A 24,214-nucleotide genomic window follows, 5' to 3' on the forward strand; every position below is an offset into this window, starting at 1 on the left:
ACGCAACAACAACCCTGTGAAGCCTTCTACGGGAGATAGTATGATAAGCAGTCTAAACTCGGAGGGCATGTACTCCTGCTAATGGGCCGACCGGAGATCAGAATAAACGGTTGTAAGTGAAAATACTCTTTTCTATAAGATATCAATGATCTCAAGCCTGCTGCGGTGCACGAAAAAAAATCTGCCACACCGCGTTCCAGATATCCCTCAGCCTTGAGCATATAGATACTGTCCTTGTCGAGCTACGTCTTCTAACCCGCCAAAAACTAAATTTCCTGCCCCATACGACTTCGACGTAAGGCAGGGACATTGGAGTTGTCACAACCTCAAACTTGCCAAGAATGAAGCATTCTGCTATTCCACGATGACCGTCTGTATTCACTTGAGTGAAAAGTCTAACCAAGGAAAGAGTTCTACGACCACATGGTGAGAGTTAGCATCGTCAGGGGAACATTAATTACCGTCATAGTGATTATCTTTGTTTTTTAATGTGTATGGTCTGGACCCGGACGTACGTGGGATTGAGAGTTATACTCTACGAGATACTCGGCTAGCATCTTCTCGTCTGTATCATACAATCAATAAAAAAATCAACCGTGTCGGATCCTCTTCCCTGCATTATCTGGCGTAGGAGACGTTTCACGTTCTTCTCGGGGCCTCTTCTGCTTGAGGTTGAGGAGCGGACAAAGTCCGATATCACCAGCATGCTGTTGCGCATCATGGAGATACTCTATACACATCTTCCAGAAGGGATTCATCAAGCGCAAGCAAGGGGTATTTAGAATTTGCCATTTCATAACTGTCTTGGAGAGTCTGTGCAAAATGAGGAAAGAGAGATGCCACCATCAATCTCCTATATGTATTATACCAGTTAGTATCCTGACATACAGCGCGATAAGGTGGCGTACCTTGAAGGAGTTAATAGGCTCTGTAACTGCGAGAAACCCACGATTGCTGAGCCACGATCTCAATTGCGTGTCCTCGATTGTAATACCGGAGGGAACCCGACGACAGGGGTCCTCGCGCATCATGTTGTGAAGGCTCCAGCTTATCTTATGTTTATAGACCGGCGCCGAAGAGATCTGTGACAACAACTTACATCTCGGAGAGCTTTGGCATCTTGTCCCTTCCTGAATTCAAATGGCACAGCGATATCGAACCAATACAGCCTGGGTGCATTCCGATTGTTCGCCCGCACAAGGTATCCATCCGGCCGGGAAGTATTGTGGCGCTCTGAGAGGGGCATTTGATTTGGATTCAATAGGTAGGATAATCCACAATTCGGGACTTGTTCCAAGATGATTCCCTCGAGGGGCTTGAACGTCATCTCTTCGGACATCTTCGCAGGTTGAATGAAGTCTTTCCATTCCAGGTTATCGTCGGTGAGAATCTCACTGCGAATTAAGTCGTCGTGCATCTCCTACAGACGCTGCTGAGAAGGCATGGCACCAACACACTTCGCTAGGGAAATGAACGGGGTTCTCGAATCAATGAGAACACCCTCGCGGCCTAGCTTCAGATCCCCCGTACGATAATCAGATTGTGAGGTGTGGCGAGGGAATAGGGGTGTATCTGGCGGTGGTACCTGTGACTTCTGTGATCGTGGTGTATGAGGGGTGGCCATTGATTCGATCTGCGAAACGGTTCGCCTTTGGGGAGAAATCCTCGAGGCTGCATAAGAACAAGACTGAAACTGTTATTGCAACACTTAAAAACCTTCGCATTCGCAAATGTGTCTACGCACCTTACAGGGGAGTGACTCTAGGCTATTCTACGTAGCCTCTGTCTCGGGCAGGTCAGGGGCTTCGGCGGCTGGAATTCGATGACAAAGCGTCACGTGTCGACAAGTCTGTGATCAAAAGTTGCAGACGCTTAGAAAGAGGTATGCTATTGTCTGTATTGGGGATGGCGAGCAACTGTTGTCAACTTATTTCAACGATGTACTGGAGGACAAGTATGGTGGGAACTAGAACGAGACGAGTCTCAGCGTGAAGTTAGGACAACGCTGAATATAAATACCTAGAACTTCCGAGACGAGTCTAGGTACATGTAAGTTAGACTAGACGTCAATGACCTCAAGTGTGTCAATAGGGCTTGTTAGGAAATTCGGATCGCCATCGAACATCGCGCGTTCCACATCTGCATTGAGCACATAAATCCTCTCCTTGTCGATCCACATGTCCTCCAACTCTGAATCAGCACAATCAAACTTTCTGTCCGAAAATAGGACCTGGACGTAAGGCAGAGATGTTGTCAAGCTCTCTCCAAATCCACCGGCACTGATGTATGTCGTGGACGGCTCTTTCACCACTCGTCCTAGACCCCGCCTGTTTGTCACAGCTAGCGGGCTAAAGTCCATTAGATGTAACATAAACTGCGAGTTGCGCGTGCCGACAGGGAGTGCCTGCAAGACTCGATTTCCGTTAATGTGAATTTTGAAATGAAATGGGTGCCGGAAGATACGAGTATTTGAAGGGCCCCAATGTTGCCATGGTATTGGCGTTGCTGCTACCATTTCGTTAAGGTCGAAGAAAATCCTCGTGGAAATGATGAAGACTTGAGTACTGAAAAATAAACCGGCACGAGTAGAAAGCGCAGTAAGGCATATGAGTCGATGTGTAGGGTCTGAGATGCACATCGTCGCTTGGGCTTGCATATATGGTTGTGAGCTATACCCAATATCATCTATCGGAGAAAGGCACCGTAGCATCAATGGGATGGGCATCAGGAAACACGCCAGCAATTCCGGCATCTGGGACATGTTCTCAATTGAATAGAGATTCAAGCTATCGGTTATAACCAGCAATCGATTGTTGCCGAGGAAACAAAAATCAATTGCGGCGCCGGATCGGTTGGGTACTGCACCACTGAGGATGCTCTAAATTCAGAATCAACCGTCAAGTCTTTCAACTATTTCAAACCAAAGCTCACACTGGATGTTGTCGAGTATTTCCAGTCCCAAATCTGCAGTTGCCACACCTTGTCCGACGAAGTCCAATTTTCATCGTCCAAGCGACGCGACAGAGCGATATGCCTCCCAAAACCTTTGAGCTTTGCATTTGTCGTTTCAGGGTGGTTTTCCGAGTCGTCCAACAAAAACAGTCTCTCTCCAGCAGCCTGAGGGTGAACACCATCACCATCTAGGGCTCCAAGGTTAATATAGACTGTCTTGCGATGAACAACATAAGCGACAGCGATCAGGTTTTGTGCTGGGTCCATAAAAACATCAAGGTTGTATGAATGTGGAACCGAACACAACGTTCCTGGAAGCCAGTTTCGCTGGATTGACTGTTGTGAGGGCTTTGGAAGTATCGGAAAGATCATGGCCGTATCTTCGTGTGTGTTCCACAAGCAGAAATGCCCACCAGCAACAATGTTTTCTCGAGATAGCGGTGCCCTTGTTATGGAGACCGTTTCGAAAGAGTGGATGTCAACCTTGAACCATGCGTGAGCTTTGTCTCTCAAAAGTTGCAGACGCTTAGAAATAGGTATGTTATTGTCCGTGTTGGGGATAGCGAGCAATTGTTGTCCACTTATTTCAACGATGTACTGAAGTTCGGAGGAGGACAAGTACGTCTGGCGAAGGGTTCTACATACCTGCAAGAGGATCGTCAGAATAGCCGCAGTCTAGTATCTAGAACAACGATAACGTGAATGGCGACCCACAGATGTACACCGAAGAATATCTCGGTAGGGAAGGAAGCTCAGAATGTAAAACAAGAGTTCTTCAGCAAGAGACAGGAACCCTGTTTGGGGCTGCATCTCGTTATCCATTCTCTTCACTATGTACAGTCACAACACTTGAAGGGTCAACTTGCCCGCCCCTGATTATTGCCTGATTACATAACCATTTTATGGTTATTGGAAAAGTCTATACTGCAACTTTCACCAAGACAGCCTGACGCTTCAAAGCTTCATGGATGAGCGACACAATTCCAAGGCGCGCCGGTCCACAGCAGGCTCGAGGAAGAAGGGGAAGGCGCGTCGTAAAAGCAACGGTGTCGTCCCTACAGTTGATGTCCCTGATCCCAACGCCGCGATCCTTGAATACAAGTCGCTCGAAGATAAGGAACGCGACAGAAAAGAGAGGCTCGTGAGAGAGGTCTGCCCGTTACATCCTTGAAGGCTAGGAGACGCTGATACGGGCCGAAGCTTGCAGCACAGTCAGAATCCAAAGTATCGAGACAGAAGCGGAAGAGGCTGGAAAAGTATGTTGTACGTCAATCTCCCTGCCCTCCAGAAGAGTTGTACAACGGTGCTTGTAGGAAAAAAAACTAAGGAAAGAAGAGAGACTTGTGATTTTTGAGAAGCTAGCGTATGTGAAGTTTCCGCATTTCATCGTCGCATCTTTACAGAGGTTTATAGCCAGACACAAGCTCAAACTTCAAGCCTTGATCTTCAATCGTCATCTACTCTTGGTACAGGAGCCACCTATACAGCTCGAGAACGCCAGGAAAAGCTAGAAGATAAGGAAGTACGTCGTGCCATGGAGGGCCATCCCAATAAACGTCGACGGCGCCATAACGATTTCACTATTCATGAATACGGAGATAGCGAAGACGAATCCGACGCGATGGATGGAATTGGATTCGTTGAGAAAGCTGATCAAACACCAGAGCAACATGATGAACATGAACATGAGGGACCAGTCACGAAGGAGTTCTTCACGGATCCTCCTACGGCTTCGACAGTCTCGCAGCCAGCTGCATCCACATTTACCGTTGGTGGAGCGCTCAAACGGAATCCTGATGGTTCTGTCGTGGCACCCCTAGTCGTGAATAAAAAGAATGCAAAGAGTCGAATAGTATGTATGCTCATGCTCTAACCGAGGAACTTTCGAACTGACTTATTTTCTCGGAAGGCCTCCTTTCCGAGCTGGAAAAGAAGGGTGCCACACACAGGGGTTTCAGAACAGGAATCAGACTCATCATTTGACAGCTCTGATTCGGCCTACGATACGGATGAAGAACACCACGACGACGATCGAGAAGGGGACATCTCAGCGGTGGGTTCAGACGAGGAAGAAGAGTGTCCTCCACCTGCAAAGAAACGACTCGGATTCAAGGACTGGGCCGTAAAACAGCTCAACACAGCGAAAGGCCACGATGTTACTAAAGGGACACCATCGTTACTCGAAATCGAGCATCCAGCCGCACCTGCATCTCAAAAACGAAAGTCGATATCGTCACAGCCGAATTTAATGCGCGGTCCCCTGGGTGAAGACCTAAAGCTTCCTTCTACATCGTTTGCCGAATGCATGACGAAAATTTCCTCTAAATCATCTTCTAGAAGCATAAAGTCGGTGTCTGTCATTCGTCCCCTTGATATCCAGGAGTCCAGGATGCAGTTACCTATCATTGCAGAAGAGCAGCCCATCATGGAAACCATAATGCTCAATCCAGTGGTGATCATTTGCGGTGAAACTGGTAGCGGAAAGACTACTCAGGTCCCACAGTTTCTCTACGAAGCCGGGTTTGGCGATCCTACTGGAGGTTAGTTTGCCTGTACGAGTATATCTCATGATGACTGATGTTGATGTATGCAGAAAACCCGGGCATGATAGGCGTTACGCAGCCAAGGCGAGTTGCGGCAATGTCGATGGCATCTCGAGTGGCTCGTGAAATATCCTTGACCTCCTCCCGCGTATCGTACCAGATCCGATACGACGCAACCGTGTCTCCTTCAACTACGATCAAGTTTATGACCGATGGGGTGCTTTTGCGTGAACTTGCTACCGATTTCTTACTCTCAAAATATTCGGTGATTATCATCGACGAAGCGCATGAGCGTAGTATGAATACCGATATCTTGATCGGCGTCCTTAGTCGAGTAATCAAACTACGCGAACAAATGTGGAAGGATGGTACAGATGGTACGAGACCACTACGGCTTATAATCATGTCGGCGACCCTACGCGTCGGCGACTTCGCAGAGAATCAGACCCTCTTCTCGTCGCCGCCTCCAGTTGTCAATGTTGATGCTCGCCAGCACCCTGTAACAATACACTTCAATCGGCGGACGTCTACTGACTATGTCCGCGAAGCAGTCAAGAAAGCGGCCAAGATTCATGCTCGTTTGCCACCGGGAGGTATCCTCATATTCTTGACAGGGCAAAATGAAATCCAGGGCGTCTGCAAAAAGCTCGAGGCACGATATGGCAGAAAAGCTGTGGAAGCAAGAAAGAAGAGGAGACAAGTTGTCCAAGCTTCTTCTATTTTTGCAGAATCCGTTGCCAGTGAAGCTCCCTGTGCTGTCACTCCGCTTCACGGTGAGGAGTTCTAGGCAATAATCTAATGATTTTATCTCAAAAGGAACTTACAGCCGACGTTGAAGCCGAAGATATCGAGTTTGGCATTCATGAGCAGGAGTTAGCACTCGATGTAGATGGAGACCTTGCGGAGGAAGATCCTGAAGGCCTTGATAGTGATGACGAAGATGGCCTCAACGCTGAACTTGGCATCGATATCGAGGAGTGTGATGGTAACTTTTCGATATTTTGATATTTGACAAGCTCAAGTAACATGAATCTAGTCCCAATGCACGTCGTTCCTTTGTACTCGCTCTTGCCGAGCGAGAAACAAATGCGAGTTTTTGATACACCACCACCAGGCTATCGTTTGGTGGTAGTATCAACAAATGTCGCAGAGACCTCCCTTACGATCCCAAACATACGTTACGTAATCGATTCTGGTCGAGCGAAAGAGGTACGAGCATTTCTATCGATAGTGAAAAGCACACTCTGACAGTGTATAAAGCGACATTATGATATAGCGAGCGGTATCCAGTCTTTTCAGGTCAGCTGGATCTCCAAAGCTTCCGCCGCCCAACGAGCTGGTCGCGCGGGTCGTACAGGTCCAGGACACTGCTACAGGCTCTATTCCTCCGCTCTTTACGAGCATTATTTCGAGTCATTTTCACAGCCTGAAATCCTGCGCACACCGATTGAGGGTGTCGTTTTGCAGATGAAAAGCATGAACATCGACGCCGTTGTCAACTTCCCTTTCCCAACCCCTCCAGATAGACAGGTGTTGAAGAAGGCTGAGACGGTCCTCACTCGTCTTGGTGCGCTCAGTAGTACACCTCTCGTATCGCAAGCGGGGGTGTCTATGTCAACGATCGGGGGCCAAGTGACGCCTCTAGGGAAGGCAATGAGCTTGTTCCCGCTTTCCCCGCGCTTTTCTCGATTGCTTGTTGGGAGCCAACAACATGGCTGCCTGCCATATGTAATCTCGATCGTGGCAGCTATGTCGGTCGGGGACCCTTTTCTTCGTGAAGAAGGGTTAGACGTCGATAGCGAGTCCGATAGCGACGATGAAGGACTGGGACACATCAAGAACGCTTCCATTAGAGCGAAAGAGGCGAGGAGGGCCCGTCGGCGGACATTCTTTGAGTCTCAGCAGGCTCGTCTTCCACCTATTTGTCCGAAATTTTACTGAACGCTAAAATAGATTCATGGCTCGCTGGGTAATTTTAATAGTGACATTTTCAGGTTACTCTCTGTTGTCGGGGCCTATGAGTATTCTGGAGGCGGTCACGAGTTTTGTAAGGCCCACTTCGTAAGGCCCAAGGTACGTCCAATAGTCATAATATCCAGCTCGCGGCAACATGACGCGAGACTACAGGCCATGGAAGAAATACGCAAACTGCGAGCTCAGCTGAGCAGCATTGCAGAAACAAGCTTCCAAAACGCTGAAGTCCGCTTTAACACGAACATCCGACCTCCCAAAGACACTCAGGTAAGCGGTGTCTTGTCATGCATTCTAACTTTGGTGACATCAATTCGTTTAGCTCAAAGCTATCCGTCAACTGCTTGCCGCGGCATTTATTGATCAAGTAGCAGTACGGAAGGATCTTATACAAAAAAACTCCAGTGGAAGGCAGTTTTCGACTGCTAAAGGTGTACCGTATGCGGCGGTGGGAGTACCCGGGGATGTTTTCATTCATCCAACGTCTGTGCTTGCAAATCGCCCTCCACCAGACTATCTCGTCTTTTCTGAAGTAGTCCAAACATCACGGACCTGGATCAAAGGTCTGTTTGTTGCCGCTGCAAATCTGATACATGCTGACAAACACGAAGGGCTAACGGTCATAAATCCTGCATGGCTGTCGAGTCTGGGAAAACAGAGTATGTGCACGTTTTCGAAACCTTCCAGAAACAATGCGGGTGTGATGATGTCTATACCGCGGTTTGGGCCAGATCAGTGGGAGCTGCCGCCCGTGAAAGTGTGATTAAGATACAATTGTGTTATTCGATATGTATGTGATGCGGTCCAGAAATCACTACCATGCGCAAGGGCGAAACGGTTGGTTCATTCGCGCTCCCATGTGTGGAGAGCTCCCGGTACGCAGGATGTCATTGTAGTTGCATGGTGGATGGGCGAATTGATGGGCTGGCTGCCAGGCTGTTGTCGAGGTTCCATAATCGCGTTGTGCCGTTTTCTGATGGCGTTTGCGAGGATGCGGCCATTTGGAGATTTGGCTTGCAATGGCGTAGACCATGACGCTGTCAGTCTGAGTGTGCCCATCAAGCACAGGGATCTACTGTTATCCCATGGCCTGATCGAGTCCAGGAGTCGGTTCATCGTACCCACTAGTCGCAAACATGCATGTGGTCATGTCTGGTAAGTAGACGACTGCCTCCAAGTATTCGTACCCGAGGGATACTGTTACTCCCTTCTCCACACACCACCGCCTCACTGAAAGAAGAATGGGTCTGGCTTGACTGCAGATGAGCAAATAGTTCGCATTGAAAAGGAGTTCGGTCTTCAAATCAAGTGAGTACATTGTATTACGTCAACATCAGTCAATTGTAGACCATTAAAGAAAAGGAGGCACTGACGAAAGCAACACTGGTGTACAGGCAGTCGAATGTCTTGATGATTCTCAGCTATATCCCAACAATATGCTAGCCAGTCACGACCAAAAAAAAATGTCACTGGATGCGTGATCGACCGCAAGAAACGAGAAATCGATCGAGAAATTGACAGCGCCATCCGAGATGAAATCAGAGCATGAATTGGGATATCAAGCACGGGGTTGCTACGTCCAAGACGCCAAATGAATTTGCGATGTTACAGAAGATAACGAAGCAGAGAGATCGCGCGAAGCGACGACATTGACACCCTCAAAAGTGAGAGACATAACGATAGGAGATGAACATGAAGCAAGCGCGGGAATTGTTTCGAGAATTTTGGCTGCATCATGAATTATTTAGAAACCGCTATACCGTTTTCGTCGCATCCAAGCACATGCATCCACACGTTTGCAACACCATCTTCTTCGCATCCGACCTGCATTCCATTATCCTTCAAGACGACGTACTCTCTTGCTGGGGTCTGTATGACGGCAAGAGCCGGATGCAATGGTACACCTTTTGGTGTGGTAAAGTGAACGCTCTCGACATGGTGGTGGCTATGAAGGAGTCTTGAGAGCACTGAGCGAAAGCACAAAATCACTGCTTACGCTGGTAGGTAAAGGTTAATCTTCGGAGTTTTGCCTCTGATAGCTGCAGGGGTTACTTGAGATGGCAGACCTGCGAATTCCTGCGCCATCTGGTTAGATGACATCCACTGGCCACTAATGCTGTTTGCCAACTGTCAATATGTTCCGAAGTGAGCCATCTCATTCAGTAGATCACCTATTGGCAACCACACACGCCAGGACATATCGCTCAGCGACCACCTTTTTTGATAAGCCGACGTCGGCTTCACTAGAGATGCGGTGTAGCCAGTGCCTGCTCATTCCTCGGTCGTATTCCTCGTAATTCGCCCATCGAAGATTTCCTGAGAATAAGTTATGTGGCCCCGCAGAGATACCAGTGTGAGACGCTATGTATCTTGACCAGTCGGCGCGCAAACCAGAGGAGTAGATTTCAAGTTGAGGAGCATTGAGTGCCCGGCCGATGACTTCGCATGTGGATTCCAGTACGTAGAACTCGGATAACGAATTTCCGTCTCGAATCGTGATAGCCCAGATCTCACCTTTCACAACTTCTTGGGCATCTTCCACGATGTGTTTTAGCCATGCTGATGGATCTCGCTCATTCGTTCCGACAGAGAGCGTGAACCAAAGCCTTGTGAGGATAAATCTAAACCTAATGCTTGAGCGCGCTCTGTGATGAATCAAAAACAGCATACCTCAGCGCCACCACTACTTGCTTCTCATCATCTGCGCTCGCCCAGAGACGTGCAGACAGAGGGTCTATTCCAAGCAAAGAGTTGTACCTTCCAACCCAAGAATTTCGGAACGCATGTCTCCAGAAAGTCGCTTCGTTCTGACGCTGACGCAGGTAGGGCCACATATTCGTCGTGTTTTGTGGATGGCGCTTCATTATTTGGTTCAGACGGCGACCATGATACTTCTGAGTGAGCATATGTGTGGCAGAAAGGTACACTGCATGGGAATATCGTTAGAGATATGCCAAACTTCCAAATTGTATCTTACCTGCATATCGAAATGTTCGAGAAACCATGGTGCAAGTCTGGCGATCTTGATTGGTGAGTGCAGAGAGGATTACTGCCAAGCTTTGAACCCGTTTTCTGTCAGATAGCTTAGGCGGAAGTGTAATATTCATTAAGGATGACATTGAAATGGGGGCGGCCTCAAGGCTAAAAGTATCTGGGGATATGGAAGTGATTTTGTCAACCCGGTAGTCGTTGTGGGAGACCTGCCGGGAGGTTAGTAATGTACTAGTGATAATCGGAGCTGTTGTGAAAACGGGAGGTTTGAATCGGCCTTGAAGTTTTGTTTTAGAACCTTTCTGAACGAGGTTGATATTTTGAGGCTGAGCGACAATAGGTACTGCATTCGATGAAGCACTAGCACTAGAGTTGTGTGGAAGATGACCAGCTGCCCCCGGGGATTCGGTGGCAAAAGTCGAACCACTTGCTTTGAGGGTTCCGGGTAACTTCGTGGAACTTGAAGAGGAGTTGGCATCACAGACAGACACAGAATTCACAAGAGAGGGCTTTTGTCTTGTCGTGGACTCGAATATAGCAGAAACACGGGGCCGTTTCGTGCTCTGGCTCTCGTTAGGAGCGTCAGGAGTTGATGGAACGACAAGCATCGGTGATGCACAATGGTTGGCAGCTGAGTGATACACCGGACCAGACACCGGCAGTGCTTTGCATAGGGCAGATTTTTCTGCGGATGTAGCTGTAAGGTCCTTGTTTGCTGTCTGTGCATTACGAGTATGATTGAGAGCAGTAACTCCAGTGGAGAGTGCAGGAGCTAGGTCGGCTGGGTGACCTATATGTTCTGGTGCTGTTGCTTTCGATATTGATGGTTGGATCGAAATGACAGCTTGAGACTGGGTATCACCGCGGGTAGTATCATTATTGTTTAATTTCAAGAGCAGAGCAGCTTTCCCGAGTTTCGAATACCCGATAATGCGGCGTTCTTTGCATAACACTTTGAGCTGAGGGACTGTGAGTTTCGCGAGGTCGCTGGCTGTAGTATTAGACATGCTAAAGTTGTCGTACACTTCGAGTTTTGGGCCCGGGCAGTTGCCAGTCACTAGCAGTAACAGTAAACCTCGGGCGGTGAGTCGGGCCCGGGGTACAACTAAGTTTTATTACGTAACATTCTTGGCTTTTCAATGGCACGCACAGCACAACGTAAGAACGAAAACCTCGGCCATCTCTTTCGCTGCCCTCGTCCTTCTCTGGTCACTGAAAATGTGCTTTTGGCGCCCACACCATCGTGTGACCACTATCATTCTCCGCCAAACTCGTTCTACATTTCACCGCCGCCAACGCTGGACACGCCGTCACTAACATCGATGTTTCGGGCCTTAACCGCATCTCACCCGGGGAGCCTGCGCCGGTACCACCGCCATCAAGCGTCATCCTCGCACTTGCACTCGCACTCGCGAACGGCAACAATGACCTAGACAAGCTGTTCGTTTCGGACTCCTCGATTGAAGTTGGACGAGCGTTAAAATGAGGTTGTAGTTGCATGTATTCGTCGCTATCATGCGAGCCACACCATGTTGCATATGGCTACTGCAAATGCAATACGCTCCCTGCAATACGAATGATAGCGCGAAAACGTTGACAAGCGGTCCAAGCACAGCACGAAAGCAATTGGATGGTCCGAGAAGCACGCGATGCGTACACTTAGTACGAGGTACTGTCCACGACAGCCTGGATGGTGATCTTGACCGAAAACAACAAAGTTCGAGAAACCCTGAGCGAATGTTTGATCCACGGTGCTGCTGCTACAAAGACTCCGAGGCAGGTGCTGCTATCGAGGAAACGTAAGTGTTCAGGACCACTGAGTGGGTTATTATCGGCTGCAGTAGCGTTGGGTGACCAAAGGAACGTGATGGTAAGAGAACAAGAGAGCCTGTGTTAATGACATGCTAGTACCTGGCGCACTGCACCTGCAAGTAGCAGATAGAAAATGTAGACGTTGCGGAATCCATGCAGTTGCGAAATGAGTGCGAGAAATGCATCAGAAAATATTCAAAGTTTGCGCTACGCGCATCATAGCACACGTGTTCAATTGCATGCGCTCCACATACGTAAGCCTTTTATGTCATTACACAACTTTGTGTTTCTCGCACGTCCTGACAGCTGGGCGCTGGGCACCCCTGCAATATTAATGTCCAGTGGGTCACTGGGGCTGATCCGGCTCAGCTAAGTCTTTAATTAGCAACTCGTTCCCTACTTTCTGATCTTCAGGCCTCAGGCCTTGATCAGGGATGATAACCACATTCACAGGTTCCAGGAAACATAAACACGATGATGGTCTCTTCTACACAGCCCAACGATTGCGTATGCGTAGGGCACGTTCTGTACGAACAAATACAAAGGTAACTTGAAGTTGACCATTATAAAGAGCGTGTGAACTGATACATCGTCAAAACTACTAAAAGTTTTCTCTGGCTACTGGAACGTTCTCCGATCGTACTGTGCCTCGACTTCTCATAAAACTTCTAAGGTTTGTAACTAGTGTATGATATCTCGGAACGACGATGACGGGCCTCCGAGGACGTCCAGGCGATGCCTATCGATGTCAGAAAGATACTCGTCGAGGCCAACTGGATCTTTCCGCGGGCCAAGTACTGGGATCCGGAGCACCCGACTCAGTTCTTCCTTTTCATCAGAATACTAGTGCCACGTAACGTTCCTCCATGATTTTGGGTAAATAATTCTGAAATCTTGAGATCAGAGCGAACATTAATATTTTCAATAGATTAAAGGACATCATCACATGAGGGTAGGTGCGGCAGCATCTCTTTACGTGCAGGCAAGCGTTCAAAGTAGAGTGCGTGCGTTCGTACCCTCATTGCCAAAAAGCAATTTCACGACGAGATTGTCCTGTCAAGTGCATTCACTTTGATTGCGACTTGCAAGCTGTAAATCGAACAACATTCAAGTTGTGGTGCCGAGGCAAGAAACAATTAGTTGATGTTGCTACCGTGACTTACCCTTGGCAGAGCCGAGCTTTTGATTCACTATCCCGCATATGTACGGTGAATTCCTGAATTGGCACTCGCCTGTGCAACGAACTCTGTTTGACTCATTCTGAAGATTTGATCTACCATTGATGACAGAGCTGAAAGTTTTGACCACCATCATACATCGGTTTGCGGCGTCAAGCTGAGTAAACCTTGTTGTACCACATGCATTGTAACAGATGTATTCTGTAGTACCCCTCTGGTTTGTGCCAAGTTTTACCAAGGAGACTTGCAAACTTGAAGTTCGCCGGCAATTGCCAGATTGGCAAAAACAGTAACACCACGTGATTTTCTGATCGGTTCTTCAAGCGCGCGCTCGATTTCCATTCTCTCCGGATCAGCTAGTCTCGTCCACTGTTCACGCTCTGATTGTCGAAAATCAAAAATCGTCACTCCACGCATGCATCAGTTTTTTATTTATTCTGGATCAAAAATCGTGCTTGATCAGCCGCCTTCTACAAACGGGCGGCTGTCTGACCTTTCCAAGATGGTTTCCTATACACAAGGCCAAACGAAGTCTCGTCATCGCAGGGTTTGATCCCAAGTCTCCGTTCCCTGTTGCCACGGTGTTGGAGGTGTCTGTTATATGATCCCAATAATGCACCATCATCGTGATAGGGCCCTGAGGTGATGCTCTTCAATATGGTTGGTTGCTAGTCGACCCATCTCCGCCACTCTTCGTGTGGTTGACTCATCTGCTCTCAACCATCTTATGGAATGACCCCTGCAGTGGATTGACAGCAAGGGGTATCAATACATCTCACCAACACCACCCGTGGTTCGTCGTGCCCTGGGCTGCAGTCATCTTACGTTACCCTAACTTTGGACATCGCCCCATCTCCCCTGCATAATCATGTAATCCCGCTCTATCATCCAGATGCACATGGTTTGTTCTTCGATATGTATTGGCGGCAGCAGTCGCACGCTTGTATTTCGCACTTCTCGGGATGTATTTTGGAAAGATGATCGTTGCAACAAGAACACCGCGGTTATCATGTTACGTTTGCAGATTAGAGTGAGCAACGATCTTCACTTATGTCATTTTTACCAGTCCTTTAGTAAGGACGTGCACACAAACTCTCACTATGTATTCTATAGTATTTTCTGCGTGCCTCAAACTGATATGGACAAGATCTCAGCTGACACGTTTGGATTACCAATATAGTACGCACTATTTTTGCATCTCAATATTAATATTGTGACTGATGCGAGTATAGTGGCTTATTTTGTTATGGAGCATCCAGGATATCGAACGGTTTTGCCGCCCTCTCGTTGGGTATATGCCAAGGGTATATGGGTCTAATAAATAGGTCGACTAAAAGCTACAAGGTAGGTGAATCTGTAAAAGTAATAGATCATGGATGCTACAAGTACTCAAAATATTCAAGGATTCCTCGAATTCCGACATATAACCTAATTTACTTCTACCCTTTCTAAGTAGTATGGGACTCGGTCTATGTTCGAGTGAATGAGCGACATGTCGTTCCACTGTCCGGGGAACGAATTGTGTCGAAATTGTGAAGGGGTTGGTTGAACTAAACTCCAGTTGTCCCCACCACCGACAACATGGTGGATCTCTGTCTGAGGGTGGCCTTGATACTCTAGCATCGAGCTCGTCACCGATGTGTCTGACATTGGGCTACTGTTCCTTGACGCAATAGCGTTTGTCCATGTCTCGTTGTTGGGAATTACGAGAGGTTCTGGGGATATCTATGAGATCCTGTCGCCGACGAGCTGAAAACGCGTACCATAAGTCGTGTGAGATCCCTGGTCAGCTTCATAGGGTGATGCTGACGAGTATTCCAAGGGCGGGAGCGGCTCATGCCTAGAAATCGCCCCAGGTTCTCTCGATAAATCCTGCAGGAGTTGTGCAGCTGTGAAGGGGATAAGCGATCATGCAAGCAGAACGTGTTTCAAAGCAAACCTACCTTTCTTCAAGGTTTCGCGCCTGGTCTGGGGAGTCTCCCCTGTCACTGCGCGAATTACGTCTTTGAGTTCTTGGAACCCGTCGCCCTCTTTGACCCGATACTGCCTCTGCGATGCAATTTTGCTTTGCTTCGCAGGACGCTGGTAGCTTTGCATGCCACGGTAGAGATGCATAGTCGCAATCGCACAGTTGGGTGAGTGTACAGGTGGATTTAGAAGCTTGCTTTTATAACATCCTCTACCCCGCCACGCAAGTTTCGTAAACTTGGTTTTTTTTTGGACTATCAGGCGAAGTCCGAACTTAGGAATCCCATTTCAACCTTATAGCGAGGTTCCCAATCTAGCCGACATATTTTTTGAGCCGGCCCACCGATTATATTACCAGTGCAAGGTTTGATTAGATTTGAATCGGACCGTGGTGAGTCAATTGATGTTTAATGACAGATCTATCAAGTGCTTTTACAAACTACACATCAGTGCTACACGTTGCACAGGTTTAAATTTTCTCGTGTTAGTGCGATCCCTCTCAAGCTCAAGACTTACAATCCGCCTGTGCATCCGACTCGGGCTCGGAGTCGGTAAGATACCGAAATATGACGTCATAGACGAGAAGCATTAATTCCAGCGTAATTACTCCTGCATTTTACTACGGCAAAAAAGCATCAATGGAGTCAGCGACTCGGAAGTTAGTTGGTAGAAACATCAGCTGACACGTGTATTGTCATTGATGGGATGATCATCATCATGAAAAAGGGCAGTTGTGAGGCAAATGTGTCGCATCCAAGGCTATGCAGTTATGCACATGTTTGGACGGATCAAGTATGCACTAACGTTAGCTAGATGAGGCTTCGGAGCCGTAGGTTAGCCCGGGTAATTCTCGGAGTCCGCAACACCAGCCACATTCGAAGCCCGATTATTTCGTCGATCGTTTGGCTATCCACATTCATTTTTGAGAGACACACTTCGGGGCTTTGCTTGCTCCAAACTATTCCGAGTAAATGGAACTTGGGCAGGCACATATGGACTTTCGAAACTCCGTGATGCTATGCTCATGTCCATGTCATTTAGCACGTAAGTGTCTTTGATAATTGACCCAAAGGCACATGGACTTACAGCCACAATCGAAAACAAAACAAATCTCGAAAGTAATGCCCGAAATAGGCGACAATGTTCAAGAAATCTGGCTAGAGAAGGGTCAACAATGATGCGACGGCCGCCGACGGTGAACGTGTTTGTGACCGAGACCTTTGGAATATTGTGATTGGTTTTGTCTCGGGAAGCCAAGTGTGCTCTTGTAGACAAAATCCTGTGATAGTGAGTAAGGCTTTATGATTTCCACTTAGCTCACGTCACAATTGGCCGATGGTACCGCTGCCGAGTGATGACGCGACGAGCGAAGCTGCGCCATGACTAGCACTCACAAGTAAAGGCACTCTCGGCTCTAACAGTCAAAAAACATTAGATGCTCACCACAACGACGTAAAAAATGACATCCGGCAGCTCCATCAGTGTGCTGTCATTTTTTCATCTTCGGTGGTATTATCCGCTAGGGCCAAGCAGCCCAAGCCCTATGGTGGACAGCACCGACGACATGGACCAGGTACGCGTTCTGCATGTATCTGTGTCTGTAATGAATGTGATGTTTATGCTGTACAATGTCTTGGCTTGTGCGAGGACGATATGGCCATCTTCAGGCTCTCGATACGATAATGTGTGTTGTCGCCACGCTCCTCTATTCGTACTCTTTTTCCTCTGGAAGCATACGTCACGTATGTTGCCGCAGCCCCCGGGCCCGACGTACAAGGAATAGTCTACGCGCACGCTTTGATTTGTCCAAGCCAAACATTGATATCTCAGGAATAAACCAGTGACCGGGTCCTGACAGTCTTCGAAATCGAAGGCAATCCTGAATGAATTTTAGATTCAGCGATCATAAGCTCCGCCGCACTCCAACGGTGACGAGAATACGCACCAGTGGACAATAGTACTTCGAACGTGGTGGGAGTAGAAACCAAGGCGATTGCCAATATGGGAAAGAGTGAGTACAAGGTAACGGTATGGAGGTGTAAAGGGTGTTGCTGTTGGGAAACTGACCAGCTGGATGCATGCTATGCTGCTATCCAGATCTCGTAGCATTAAGCGGCTGGTACCGATATCTATCCCCCTATGCTCAACGACTTCTGGTGTCTCAGAGAATTTGGGTATTATGTAATATGAAATGGTTTATTTTTGTACAGGATTTCCGCATGGTCATAAAAATAATCACATGATTATTTCATTCTAGATCTTCAATTGTGTTCGCTGCTAAACAAGTTGCCAAGAAAAACTACATGCCGCGGAGCGAGGTGCACCAGTGAAAGTCCGAATAGACTCATAACCATTCTGCCGTGGTCGATCTTGGCAGAGAAAGCACGGTGTTTGAAATTTGCAGTTGCCGATTGTGTCGGCGGTACTCCTGCTGCGCTACGTGAATTGAAAGGAGTAGTATCGAGTATCGGACCATACATGAACGAGAGGTTCAGTGCATACCCAAAGCGGCACAATCAGCAACTGCAAATCTTCAAACTCCGGCTTCTCCTCTCCGAGATCGACCAGCCTGGCTGCGTGCGTAGCCAGGGCCAAACCCAGATAGAAAGTTTTAGAGAAAGAATTTCTATATTTCTTATATATGTACCACAATAAACAACGACTAGTGTTAAGACGCGGTGCTCTGCGCAGTGCGAGCCGTTCTAGCGAGCAGTGTGCGAGAAAAGGAAACGGCGTAGTACTCACGAAGAAATTTCGTGGGCAACTTCGAGTTGGCATAGTGCCCCAGCGACTGAATTTGCGGTTTATTTCGTCTAGTTTATTATTGACGAGTGATATACTGTAATTAGGCATATCAAGGAAGCTGCTTTATCCCAGTAGTAGATAATCCAACTGTATTTACAATTTTCCAGACATACGGAAGATACATTTTGGTGGGTATTCTAATATGTTGAGATCGTAGCTAGGTTGGTCCATCATGTCATGTATGTCTGGTCTGTCGTGGTGCAGCAATATAGAACGTCGTACAAGCGGTCATCACAAAAAAGCAGTAGAAGATATAAAGAGCCAGCTTCAGAAAAGAAAATAGGGAAAATGGATCAACGATTGCGTATGATGATGATACCTCAACACAAGGGCTTCGAAAGCCATCGAGATAGCAGACAGAGGATCTAAAAATCGTCGATTTATTGTGCCACATTCAGGCCGATCTCCTGATTGCAGATGCAACTGTACCAGCCGGAAAGGCAAGATAAACCGAAAATCGTCATGTAGGTTTATAATAGATGGTCGTGAGATACTGCGGTTTCATGGTCAGTAATCGTGATGGATGCTATGATACGAAAATGTAAACCTTCGTGCGATATCGTGTGGTATTACCCACGGCCAAGACACCATTGCGAATTGCACTGGTACTTAAGTGATGCAAAACAACATGAGATGGAACAGGAAGAACGCTAGCATCATCGCTGAGCCCAGGACCATCCAGACCCAACCGAGTATGCGCAGGGGCTGCCAGATGCACACTAGTTACATCCGTGCCGCTTGCCGTAGTGATAGGAATTGCAGGAGCTTCAAGTTCTGTCCTCTCCTCCTTGTGAAGGTCACGAGCAACAGTGCTCGTCATTCCCAAAAGGGATCGTCCTTGTCGTCGTTTGCTTTCGCGCTCCCTTTCACGTTCACGTTCCCGATCACGTTCCCTGCCCCTGTTACCTGCGGGAGACTGCCCGGGTTTCGCATTCAGTATCAGTTTATCAAGATGCCGTGGCAGTCCAGGAGCAGGTGGAATGTTGGGAGTAGGGACATATTGATAAGGTGTCTGATCGTACTCGGGACCGGCTGTGTACGCTAGGTAGGCTTCTTCCTCCCGAGCAGCTGCTATAAGCCCTGCGGGGATATCATCCGTCCACTTTGCAAGCGTACCCTTTGAATCGTTTGTATCCATAATGGAGCCGTGAGTAGAGCTTGTTGTTGACCAAAATGAGTGCGCATGAGGGTGTGGAGGGCGCCCCGGCGTAGCAGGGGCAACAGACGACACGTGGGGTGGAGTCAAGCCGGACATAGGAACAGCAACGTAATTTGCAAGACTACCTTCATCATCAACGGCAGTAGGCAAGTCATCTGCTACCCGCCACTGTTCATCAACGATGAATCGAATATGATGAGTACCAGGCAAGAGCGGTACCCGTGCGGACCATGATTTATCGCTCGATGGATCGCTATGATAAGCTATTAACAAAAGGGCAAAGGCTACAAAGGAGACGACGTACTCGGGCTCCATAGGCAGACGACCTTTCCAATCATCGTCTCCAGCACGAACCAAGACAACGCTTTTCCCACCCCCATTCCATGTAATCTTCACAGAGACGGGTTCTTTTGGTTCCTCATGTGATTGATCTGGTCGATTCATCAGTTGGCCGTTCTCTCCATCGGTGTCAGCATTTGGCGATTTGACCATCTCCTCCTCCGCTTTGTGAAGGGCAAGCGGGATGGTTGAATGGACGGTCTCCTGGATGAAGCCAGATGGATTAGGTTGCTCAGATGCCTCAATCTCACTTTCGGCATAGAGTTCTTGCATACGAGGCTGAGCAGACTGACCGCGCACAGGAAAAGAATGAGTGGAATTATATTGCAAAGGTGCGCCTCTGAAGTAAGGGCTCCCTCGTGAGCGAGGGTTATGATGCACCGGGATATGCGTGGATGGAGGGTGATCTAAGAGTAGTTCTGCGGAGTAGTTGCCCGTATCAGTAACTCTGTTTGCGGTTTTCAAATCCGGCCGACGTCCACGAGGGGAAGTGCCTGTATTTGAAGCATTATTCATTGTTCCATTGTTAAAAGCAGGATTCGGAATCGGGATTGGGGAAGTTGTTCTCAGTGGTCGACGGTAAGGTGATAAGGGGGAAGAATTCCCAGAGTTGTGATACGATGCTGCTGGTGTCAGCGAGAGAGAGGCAAGATCAGGAAGTTCGAGCGATTTTTTCTTTGTCCGTAACGAGCGATGAGGTTGATGGGGATTGGGTGATGGTGAATGTGATGGGGCTTGTCGGCGTGCAGATGAGTCAATTCTTCTGCTCGGGACAGGTGAGCGTGAACTTTGATTGGTGTTTGATGCAGTATTTCCCATCTCACGATGATGTCCGTCCTTCTTCGTCGTTGAAGACGTCGTTTTCGTCCTCGTTGCAATTATTGAGCTCGATGGTGTCAAGAAGAGGTTGTACAATATTTATTATCGAAGGGATAAGTCCCGATAACAATAATATATAATATAAATAACCTTTGAATGCCATCATTCCACTCTAAGTAAAACCATCACGTCCACCATAACCAAATATTCTTACTGAAGACTCCAAATATGAGTGGAAATGGATCTCCTACCTTGCCACTCACCCCAGCAACAAATTTTGTCGTCGAATCGAGCTCTGGCTTGATTATCCCGGAAACTAGAGATGGCTTTTATGGTTATACCGATGAAAAGAGCCTCCAACAAGTGAGAACGTGTTTTCCGACAGGCATGCATCGGACTCTTATAATACTGAATAATCAGATGGAGGAACAAAAATGGGCTCAACGGCGCACTTCCGACGTCGCGCATCCTCAGGCAGATAGTACACTATCCAACAGTTTCAAGTTGTCTTCCATTCGTGAAGCCCTTCAAATTCAAACGACTGAAGAGTTGCACCCGTCACCTTTCTCTGACGATGAAGATAAAGAACAGGTTTCGGATGCTCAGCACCACAGTTCGTCTTTATTTGACGTGTCTAATCTGGCCCCTCAGGGTTATATGTCTCTACAGTGGACGCCATGATGACCCCAGAGCTTGCACGTATTGTCCAGTCTTTTCAGAAATGCCTTGAGCTTCGCGACAAATATATCACGAAATCTTTACAGAGGCTGGGGGATAACCCCAGAGACCACGACGGCGTCTTTCATGGCGTGACTGAGGGCCTGGCGGATGTTTCTGGGGTCAAACCCGATGTTAACCAATCTTTAGCTGCATCCGCGAATAGCCCTCACGAGCCCTGGGTCATATATCCTCCACCACCACCACCTCACTGGCACTTTACTGCAAAAGAAACAGTCATCAGCGCAGATGGTCGCCTCACACCGGACAACGAATTCGATTTCTCTCAATGCCAAATACCCAGCAATCATGAGTGGGTGTTTGAAATAGATGATAAAGGCGTGTATCAAGTATACACGAATGCTGATGGTAATTCTGCTCCCTTTCTGCCAGAGGAGCTCGATTCAATTCTGTTCCCAGCAGGAACCAAGAAACCACTCTTCGATATACCCACTATCAGGGAATACTTCGTTGATCTAGACTATGTCCTGGGTGTTATCTCCGATGGTCCGGCGAAAAGCATGGCATATCGTAGGCTCAAGTATCTTACGAGCAAATTCGAGATGTACAGTCTCTTAAACGAATCTCAAGAATTAGCTGACATGAAGGTGCGTGGAGACCACCGAAGTTCATCCCAAACATTTATGAAGTATTCGTCTGCAGAGTGTGCCGCACAGGTGCTTCCTCCCTTGTACATACAAGGTGATGGGCTGATTTAAGTGATTTAAGGGACTTCTACAATGTGCGAAAGGTGGACACGCACGTCCATCTAGCAAGTTGCATGAACCAGAAGCACCTCTTGCGGTTCATCAAATCCAAGATGAAACGCAGCCCTCATGTTTGTATGAATTTACCTGTGTTATATCAACTGCTCAGACGTTTCGCCACTTTAGGACGTCGTTATTTTCCGTGATGGGACAGACTTGACGCTGGAACAAGTGTTTCAGTCGCTTAAGCTGAGCGCATACGATCTGTCCATCAATACGCTCGATATGCATGCCCACCAAGATTCCTTCCACCGATTCGATAAATTTAACCTGAAGTACAATCCGATCGGCGAGTCCAGGCTGAGAGAAATTTTCCTGAAAATAGATAATAAAATAGACGGTAGATACTTCGCTGAGATCACCAGAGGTGTGCTTTATTATGCTCTTCCCGCATCAATCTGACATGTCACAGAGGTCATGAATGACGTGGAGCAGAGTAAATACCAGGTGCGAATGCCCTATCTGTGACCCTCGGAATATTTACCATATCCTTAGAACTGCGAATGGCGTGTCAGTATTTACGGTAGATCCGTGGATGAGTGGGACAAGCTTGCGAAATGGATCATCAAAAATGAACTCTTCTCACACAACGTTCGCTGGCTCATTCAAGTTCCTCGACTGTATCAAGTGTACAAGGAGACCGGTGCAATCAACACATTTGAGGAAATTGTCATCAGTAAGTTTTTCTTGTTCCATGATTTCATCCATCTCAACAATGTACTGTGATTATAGATGTCTTCCGCCCACTCTTTGAGGTCACGAAGGATCCTCAGTCGCACCCTGAGCTTCATGTATTTTTGCAACGTGTCGTCGGCTTCGACAGCGTGGATGACGAATCTAAGGCGGAACGTCGATTCCACCGCAAATTCCCCTTTCCTCGACTCTGGGACTCCCAGCAGAATCCTCCGTTTTCTTATTGGTGAGTAAGCACTTATCTGCTATTTGTTATTCGTCAATTGAATATCCGATAACCACGGTCGCAGGATGTACTACATGTATGCAAATATGGCTAGCTTGAACCACTGGCGTAAAGCACGAGGGTTCAGTGAGTTTCTTTTCTGTCGTTGCCTTTTAAGTTTTCAGTGCCAGTGAAATTGACTGCCACGCAGACACGTTCGTATTCCGGCCTCACGCTGGTGAAGCAGGAGACACGGATCACCTGACCGCGGCCTTTCTTACATCTCACTCGATTTCACATGGAATTCTGCTTCGCAAAGTTCCCGCGTTGCAGTACTTATTCTACCTGAAACAAATTGGGCTAGCTATGAGTCCCTTGAGTAACAATGCGCTGTTCCTGACCTATGAGCGCAATCCGCTTCCTGACTTTTTCAAAGTCGGGTTGAATGTGAGTTTAAGCACCGATGACCCATTGCAATTCCATTTTACGAAGGTGAGCCCCCGACTCTGATACACCGTTGTTGTTCGCTCACTCGGACATCGTGGTAACAGGAACCGCTACTAGAAGAGTACAGTGTCGCAGCCCATGTAATATTTTTACCGATTACCAACATCTACCAGTGGCTTACCTACATGACAGATCTACAAGCTTCCTCAAAGTTCACTAGCAGAGCTCGCTCGCAACTCTGTGATCCAAAGTGGCTTTGAGATGGAGATCAAAAGGCACTGGCTCGGTCAAGAATGGTATTTACCAGGAGCTGCAGGCAATGATATTCATAAGGTAAGCGAGCTATTTCCATATACTCGGCCTATTTATGTATTCACCGACGACAGACAAACGTGCCAAATCTTCGACTAGCATATCGGCACCGCACGCTACTTGAGGAACTTGCGATGATCAGGAAACAGCACTCCGCATAGTCGAAAGCTCGATCTGGCATCGTTCGGTGATAGTGGCATTGGAAGTACCCCATTTTCTTTTAGACAAGTGTAGCTATAGCTTCTCAAAGTTCCAGATATAGATTGTGCTTTCACATGACATAGTTCCGCCATGCCTGATCTGGGGCTAATCATCTGACGAAGAGAACTGTAAGTTCCAAGGCCAAGGAAAGGTTGATACAAGCGCCTCCCAGTGAGCCGTATTTGTCTGTGTGCGTGAGTCGGGTTGTGAAGCAGGAGTGTTATATGGGGTAGAAAGGCGCAAAATTGAATTGCGCCTGCACGAGGACTACACGAGGCTTGGAGCATGATAGTATTGACCGAGTGGAGCAATTTGAAACATCCCGGACTTTGAAG

The 24,214-nt window shown here is 47.7% G+C and overlaps 7 protein-coding genes across 7 annotated transcripts; 2 read left to right on the forward strand and 5 right to left on the reverse strand.

The window, feature by feature from the left end:
* Window positions 1-671: 671 nt before the first annotated feature.
* On the reverse strand, window positions 672-1,233 carry HD556DRAFT_1392304 (uncharacterized protein). Its single transcript, XM_041303577.1, has 3 exons — window positions 1,100-1,233; window positions 909-1,047; window positions 672-853 (listed from the first exon to the last, which is right to left on the reverse strand). The coding sequence occupies exons 1-3, from the start codon at window positions 1,207-1,209 to the stop codon at window positions 794-796; spliced, it is 309 nt and encodes a 102-aa protein (XP_041157241.1). The 5' UTR covers window positions 1,210-1,233; the 3' UTR covers window positions 672-793.
* Window positions 1,234-1,663: 430 nt separating this feature from the next.
* On the reverse strand, window positions 1,664-3,950 carry HD556DRAFT_732370 (uncharacterized protein). Its single transcript, XM_041311452.1, has 5 exons — window positions 3,667-3,950; window positions 2,932-3,597; window positions 2,020-2,878; window positions 1,745-1,943; window positions 1,664-1,693 (listed from the first exon to the last, which is right to left on the reverse strand). The coding sequence occupies exons 1-3, from the start codon at window positions 3,772-3,774 to the stop codon at window positions 2,060-2,062; spliced, it is 1,593 nt and encodes a 530-aa protein (XP_041157242.1). The 5' UTR covers window positions 3,775-3,950; the 3' UTR covers window positions 1,664-1,693; window positions 1,745-1,943; window positions 2,020-2,059.
* Window positions 3,533-8,229, forward strand: HD556DRAFT_1490640 (P-loop containing nucleoside triphosphate hydrolase protein; the record flags this gene model as incomplete). Its single annotated transcript, XM_041308788.1, has 14 exons — window positions 3,533-4,102; window positions 4,153-4,215; window positions 4,266-4,315; window positions 4,366-4,804; window positions 4,862-5,492; window positions 5,546-6,268; window positions 6,322-6,480; window positions 6,532-6,704; window positions 6,756-7,419; window positions 7,449-7,464; window positions 7,490-7,568; window positions 7,623-7,736; window positions 7,789-8,029; window positions 8,078-8,229. The coding sequence occupies exons 1-14, from the start codon at window positions 3,917-3,919 to the stop codon at window positions 8,227-8,229; spliced, it is 3,690 nt and encodes a 1,229-aa protein (XP_041157243.1). The 5' UTR covers window positions 3,533-3,916.
* Window positions 8,230-9,206: 977 nt separating this feature from the next.
* On the reverse strand, window positions 9,207-11,464 carry HD556DRAFT_1242532 (uncharacterized protein; the record flags this gene model as incomplete). Its single annotated transcript, XM_041298291.1, has 6 exons — window positions 9,207-9,411; window positions 9,463-9,593; window positions 9,649-10,093; window positions 10,137-10,392; window positions 10,444-10,966; window positions 11,102-11,464. 6 exons carry the CDS (start codon window positions 11,462-11,464, stop codon window positions 9,207-9,209), a joined length of 1,923 nt encoding a protein of 640 aa, XP_041157244.1.
* Window positions 11,465-14,875: 3,411 nt separating this feature from the next.
* Window positions 14,876-15,736, reverse strand: HD556DRAFT_1537835 (uncharacterized protein; the record flags this gene model as incomplete). Its single annotated transcript, XM_041309669.1, has 3 exons — window positions 15,391-15,736; window positions 15,211-15,336; window positions 14,876-15,162 (listed from the first exon to the last, which is right to left on the reverse strand). The coding sequence occupies exons 1-3, from the start codon at window positions 15,560-15,562 to the stop codon at window positions 14,876-14,878; spliced, it is 585 nt and encodes a 194-aa protein (XP_041157245.1). The 5' UTR covers window positions 15,563-15,736.
* Window positions 15,737-18,244: 2,508 nt separating this feature from the next.
* On the reverse strand, window positions 18,245-20,632 carry HD556DRAFT_1392355 (carbohydrate-binding module family 48 protein). The gene is made up of 3 exons (XM_041303578.1): window positions 19,684-20,632; window positions 18,768-19,632; window positions 18,245-18,713 (listed from the first exon to the last, which is right to left on the reverse strand). The coding sequence occupies exons 1-3, from the start codon at window positions 20,535-20,537 to the stop codon at window positions 18,681-18,683; spliced, it is 1,752 nt and encodes a 583-aa protein (XP_041157246.1). The 5' UTR covers window positions 20,538-20,632; the 3' UTR covers window positions 18,245-18,680.
* An 80-nt stretch (window positions 20,633-20,712) lies between these two features.
* On the forward strand, window positions 20,713-24,207 carry HD556DRAFT_1392364 (AMP deaminase). Its single transcript, XM_041303579.1, has 15 exons — window positions 20,713-20,900; window positions 20,958-21,150; window positions 21,207-21,623; window positions 21,675-21,862; window positions 21,918-21,931; window positions 21,984-22,092; window positions 22,148-22,388; window positions 22,434-22,468; window positions 22,517-22,697; window positions 22,754-22,940; window positions 23,005-23,066; window positions 23,131-23,411; window positions 23,471-23,506; window positions 23,559-23,699; window positions 23,753-24,207. The coding sequence occupies exons 1-15, from the start codon at window positions 20,766-20,768 to the stop codon at window positions 23,837-23,839; spliced, it is 2,307 nt and encodes a 768-aa protein (XP_041157247.1). The 5' UTR covers window positions 20,713-20,765; the 3' UTR covers window positions 23,840-24,207.
* Window positions 24,208-24,214: the final 7 nt, after the last annotated feature.

This window comes from Suillus plorans (assembly GCF_016647745.1).
Source record: "Suillus plorans strain S12 chromosome Unknown HD556scaffold_51, whole genome shotgun sequence".
Taxonomy (NCBI): domain Eukaryota; kingdom Fungi; phylum Basidiomycota; class Agaricomycetes; order Boletales; family Suillaceae; genus Suillus; species Suillus plorans.